The 6,048-nt window shown below is 43.0% G+C and overlaps 1 protein-coding gene across 1 annotated transcript in view; it reads right to left on the minus strand.

The window, feature by feature from the left end:
• Nucleotides 1-966, minus strand: part of LOC124470632 (chitotriosidase-1-like) — a 35,565-nt gene extending 34,599 nt beyond the window's left edge. The window contains exons 1-4 of the mRNA XM_047024576.1: nt 898-966; nt 781-804; nt 255-459; nt 2-58 (exon numbers count right to left, since the gene is read on the minus strand). Of these exons, the coding sequence (XP_046880532.1) occupies nt 2-58; nt 255-459; nt 781-804; nt 898-925 (314 nt within the window). The 5' untranslated portion in view covers nt 926-966. The remainder of the gene's footprint in view (nt 1; nt 59-254; nt 460-780; nt 805-897) is intronic.
• Between the last annotated feature and the right edge of the window lie 5,082 nt (nt 967-6,048).

A 6,048-nucleotide genomic window follows, 5' to 3' on the forward strand; every position in this document is an offset into this window, starting at 1 on the left:
CTGGGCATCTCCATCACTGTGCTTTCTCACAGACAGCAAAGTCCTCAGCATGGGGTTTCTGCACAAATTCAGGGAGATGGGAGAGAAGTCACCAACTTTCAGACAATATATTAAAGTTCACAATATCTGTGTGTGTCTGTGTTTGCTACTGCATATCTACTCAATACAATAATACAAACGTTTAAATTAACCAACAAAAACTAAGAGGCACATGTGAATCAGCATTAACTAAGTTAATTAAATACAATTCTTACTGCGTCTTGAGGCTGTTGAAGGACCGGTAGAGTGTTGGGTCATTCCACTCTGAGATTTCAAGCTTGTTAGCATAATTAATGACAGCGAAGGCAAAGACCAGGTGAGTGCACAGATGAAGGTCCATGTTCTCAGGCAGGTATTTACCTTCTCCAGATCGGTACTGGGACCAGTTAGTGAAGTAACACACCAGTTTGGTGGCTGTCACTTAGGAGAAAGTAAAAGCATGAATGAAAAAGTATGTTTCTAAAGCATGCAGATAAATCCATTTATATTGTATACAAAAGTCACCAAACCATTATTAGCATTTACAGTACGGTGCAAAAGTCTCAGGCAAAAGTTTTAAATAACAATTAATTAAGCAAAAATATTCTCTTAAATAAATAATTGAAAAGCTAACCTAAATCTGTTCCTAGCCCTTTTCTTGTGAGGTTTTTACAGTGTATCTTTGTATTGAGATATTCATCACAAACAATACTGTCAAGTTAAAATAATTGTTTTCAATAATATTCAGAGAATTATACTCACCCATGTTAACGAGTAGATTCAGACCTATAAAACACAAATATACTGCTGTATTGAACAAAATATGTAGAATGATGTAGAACACAAAATACCATAACATAAAAAGTGACAAAAACTCACAGATGAAACACTTTATCACTGCTTTCATTTTTATTCTTTCTTGTGCACTGTGTTTTGGCAAGTGAACAAGTCCCATTGTCTGGGGAAAGATCGAGAGGGGAGGGAAGGAGGGAGTGGGCAGGAATGTGAGGACAGCGTAAACATACAGTGGAACGTCCCACTGATGTCTCTACTTACAGAATGATGAAGAACCTAATGAAAACTGTGTCATTATGGCCATGAAACATACCCGTAGCAGAGTTTAGGTAATGAACAGTGGACTTTGTAATGGTTGGGGGTTAGGTTAAGGTTAGGTTTATAGAGGTGTCATCAAGCATATGTGAGATACTTTTTGTGATGGTACGTAATAGCATGAATAACCATTATAAAAATACTAGTGGTGGGCATAGATTTTTTTTTTTTATCTAGATTAATCTCACTGTAATCTTGGCGTTAATCTATATTAATCTAGATTAAAATGGCTCATTTGAATTCCACCGAAGGCATTCAGAATGTGTGCTACCCAAACAATGACTAAAAGTAAGTCTTTGAGAACGGGTTTTTCAAGCCAGGTGAGCGAGGAGACTAGTTAGCTTGGCTGATACAGCTGTGCTGACGGGCTTGCCTCGGTTGCACTCAAACAGTAGTTTGACGACGACTCTTCCCCTGCGCTACATCAGTGCTTGACCCGGCATCTTACGCATTAGCTAAGGGATGCTTTGCGTTTAGGTGGTATTTGAGACTGGTAGAACTCCTACAGTAAACTAATTCCGCATAGCACAAGGTGCAAACTTGTCGAGGTTTCCATTGGGAAGCTTCTTAATAATACATTTTCCCTGAAGCAAACCCGGCGGCTCCAAAGCTGCATCTATGTTAGCACGTCACGTTTGATGTGGTAATTTCATACACAAGGCATACACACACATGACATTACATTTTACATTTAGTCATTTAGCAGACGCTCTTATCCAGAGCGACTTACAGTAAGTACAGGGACATTCCCCGAGGCAAGTAGGGTGAAGTGCCTTGCCCAAGGACACAACGTCATTTGGAACGGCCAGGAATCGAACCATAATCAAAAGTCATAATAGCTTGCGTAGTGTAGACCCAGCTCCCAAACCAACTTTGAGAATAGATTAATGGCAAAAAAAAGAGTCTCACGTTAAAGCAGCGCGTTAACGCCGATAACGGGCCACCACAAAATGTTGGGATTTGGAAGTCTTCATTTTGTCAAGTAAAGCCATTTATATTCCTATGAGTAAAATGTTCTATGTGCTGCAGATTTTCTCATGGTGTATTAGTGCATACTACAATACAGTCAACAGAGCTATACACACTTTTTCCTCTGAATTCTCTTAAAAGTGTCAGAGTGACCTATTTTTTCTTTTACACCCAGGGCACAAACGGCTTTTTAAAAGCAGGGGGAACCCAATATGACACTGTAGCTCCATCTTTTGTTATTGTCAGTGAAAAATTTGATCTGTTTTGGTGACACAGTATCAGAGATGGAAAGACAGGTTAAACAAAGGGAGTGTCACACTAAACGTAGACACCTTCAGCTACAGGGTCTCATCATAGAGATGCTTGCAACATCTCACCCATGGATATACAGTAAAAAACTACATGATGTACATAACATACAGTGAATCAAGTACCACTAAACCATAATTCCTTTTCATTTTCCACAATTTTTTATTAAGCCTTTCTCTTAAATAGATTTGGATTTTCAGTAATGGTCATTTTGTATTTTTGAATCTGAAATCGATTAATAGATCAATAAAATGCATAACTTCTGATAATGCTCTCAAATACCACAACTGTAAAGCACAGGATATAAAACCTCCTAGAATTATGTCAATATGTATAACTGGTATTGTATTTTGTAACCTGGAGCCGGCCTTGAGGCCGCCTGTCCTCTTGTTGAATAGGTCTCCTACTTTCCGTAGTGTTGGGTGATGCTGTCTTCATATCTCGTCACTTCCTTAGGTAACACCTCTGAGTGCTTCTGGCATCATGCTGTCACTTCTCTGTTCTCCAGTCACTGTGACTGCATGGTTATGAGAAACAAGAAACAGGAACAGAATGTGTCCTGAACATTGCACAGTTCCCCTCTAAACCGCTAAGAAATGCTAAGTTCTGTTTAGATCTGTTCTGGATAACAGGAATTTCAACTTTGTCTTTAAAACCTGAGGCGGGATAATATGTATTTCAGTACATTCATTGGATGATGACTTTTTATACACTGCATTGTTTATTTTATAATGTACCTTCGTGGAGTTGGCTATTGCATTAAGACTTGTTTTGTTTGTCATAAAATTAGAGCCAGCAAGATTACATGTAAAACATTCCATTACATTTTGTTTTGCCTCAAAGACAGTTTCAATTAATTATTTGTTTTTTACCATGTGACAACCTATTTAAATAACTCAACAGCTAGCTAACAAAAATAATAATAGTACATTAGATTTGTATAGTTTATTTTGTATTTGTAAGTGGTGAGTAATATTTTTAAGCGAATACTGTGTTTAACCGTGAGCTAGGGATAGGGCTAACACTAACCGGAAGGTCTGGGGGGAGTGGGTGAGAGAATGTGCGCCGATAATTTCAGATTTAGGGCAGTTGATTCTGATGCATGCAATATTTTAAGTCTGCCAGGCACGAGATGAGGATAGTGAGTGGCTGAGGTGATAGTTTTGGAGGAGAGTTGAGTGTCATGAGAGTAGCAGTGGAAATGAAGAATGCCACAATGAAGAGGAGATGACAAGGCACTGAACCCTGGGGGACACCATAGTGACTGACCCTAGGGGGCTCCATGGTGACTGAACCCTGGGGTGACCATGGTATCTGAACCCTTGAGGTGGCTGTCTTGCAATTGGTAGTGGAGATTGGTGTAGTAGTAGTGTCCCTACCAAAGCTGAAACCAAACCTACGCCCTTGCAATGTATAATGTAACCAAACTCCGATTAGTTCCAGACTAGACATGATCCATCCAGTCTGGTAAACATAATGCAAATGTTTTAGTAGACCATTCCAAGCGGTAGTGCCCTTTCTTATTAACAGCAACCCTGGAATGGGAAAGCTAAATTAAAATCTAAAATTCTGACTTCCGGTGACGCCATGTTCTGAGAAGGTCGCAGGGACTGTTGGCTCCCTCAAAATTCGGTGTGGCTTGGCTGTTTACATTTACATTTATGCGTTTAGCAGACGCTTTTATCCACAGCGACTTCCAAGAGAGAGCTTTACAAAAGAGCATAGGTCACTGATCATAACAACGAGGTAGTCCCAAACATTGCAAGCAGCCAAAACATGAATCATACATTGTGAAAAAACAAAACAAGTGCCAAAAGGGAAGACCCATAAGCGCATGCAGTCATACAAGTTTACAAATTAAAACAACATGAACCACAAAAAAGTGCAGGACTGTACCTGTGGAAGAACAATCAATAGTAAAATATTTCACAGCGAGTACAAGACTTAACTTCGTTATAACTAACCTACAAGAGCAACAAGTCACTCAATAAGAGTCATTGTGATCCTGGAGGAACCTAACAACAGGTCTAGCCAAGCATTCCTAAGTGCCATTGTACTCCCGGAACAAGTGTGTCTTGAGCCTTTTCTTGAAGGTGGGGAGACAGTCGGTGTCCCTGATGGAGGTGGGGAGCTGGTTCCACCATTGGGGGGCCAGGCAGGAGAAGAGCTTGTGTTGGGACCTGGCAGTCTTGAGCGGTGGGACCACTAGGCGGTTGTCTGAGGAAGACCGTAGGTGACGGGTGGGGGTGTAAGGTTGCAGGAGAGACTTCATGTAGTCGGGTGCAGTCCCGTTCACTGCTCGGAAGGTCAGTACTAGGGTCTTGAATCTGATACGGGCGTTGATGGGTAGCCAGTGGAGAGAGATGAGGAGCGGGGTAACATGGGAGCGTCTGGGTAGATTGTAGACCAGGCGGGCCGCTGCATTCTGAATCCTCTGAAGAGGGCGGGTTGCACATGCTGGGAGACCAGCGAGCAGCGAGTTGCAGTAGTCCAACTTGGAGAGGACCATTGCTTGGACTAGCAGCTGGGTGGAGTGCTCAGACAGGTATCTCCTGATCTTCCGGATGTTGTAAAGGGTGAATCTACAAGACCGGGAGACTGCGGCAATGTGGGCCGTGAGGGAGAGTTCGTCATCCATGGTAACCCCAAGGTTCCTGGCACAGGATGAAGGGGTCACCGTCGCAGATCCCAGGGTGATTGACAGATCATGGGAGATGGAGGGTTTAGCCGGGATGATGAGAAGTTCTGTTTTGGCGAGATTCAGCTGGAGGTGGTGCTCGGTCATCCAGGCAGAGATGTCTGCGAGGCAGGCCTCAATCCTAGCTGAGATCCCCGGATCAGTCGGGGGGAACGTCAGGTACAGCTGCGTGTCGTCAGCGTAGCAGTGGTAGGAGAAGCCATGGGAGGTGATGATTGGTCCAAGTGAGGTGGTGTACAGAGAGAAGAGGAGGGGGCCAAGGACGGAGCCCTGTGGGACACCAGTGGAGAGCTGGCGAGGGCCTGACAGTTTGCCTCCCCAGGAGACCTGGTAGGATCTTCCTGACAGGTAAGATGAGATCCACTGGAGTGCAGTGCCAGTGATGCCCATCTCAGAAAGTCTGGAGAGCAGGATCTGGTGGTTAACCGTGTCAAACGCTGCAGAAAGGTCCAGCAGAATGATGACGGATGACCTGGAAGCCGCTCTGGCAGACTGGAGGGCAGTGGTGACTGAAAGAAGGGCAGTCTCTGTGGAGTGGCCAGTCTTAAAGCCCGATTTGTTGGGGTCAAGCAGGTTGTTCTGAGAGAGAAAGTTAGACAGTTGGTTAGATACAGCACGTTCAATTGTTTTTGAGAAGAAAGGTAGCAGTGATACCGGTCTGTAGTTCTGGAGGACGGCAGAACTGTTTTTCTGTTTGCAAGATTATAATAATATTGTGACGATAAATGAGATAAGTTTAGTCATAAGGGAAGACATGAGCACGTTCAGAGATACAAGAAACGTAGGGAAGCAGCAAAATCCCCAAAAGATGCAAAAGGAAAAAAAGGGCCGCTGTTTAATGTTGCCCCAGGCGAAGCTAGAGGGGAAGAAAGAGCAATGAACATGGCGGAGATACTTTGAGAACTGAAAGAATTAAGGAAAGAAAATCAGGAGTCGTTTACCGA

Source organism: Hypomesus transpacificus, chromosome 9 (genome assembly GCF_021917145.1).
Source record: "Hypomesus transpacificus isolate Combined female chromosome 9, fHypTra1, whole genome shotgun sequence".
NCBI lineage: Eukaryota > Metazoa > Chordata > Actinopteri > Osmeriformes > Osmeridae > Hypomesus > Hypomesus transpacificus.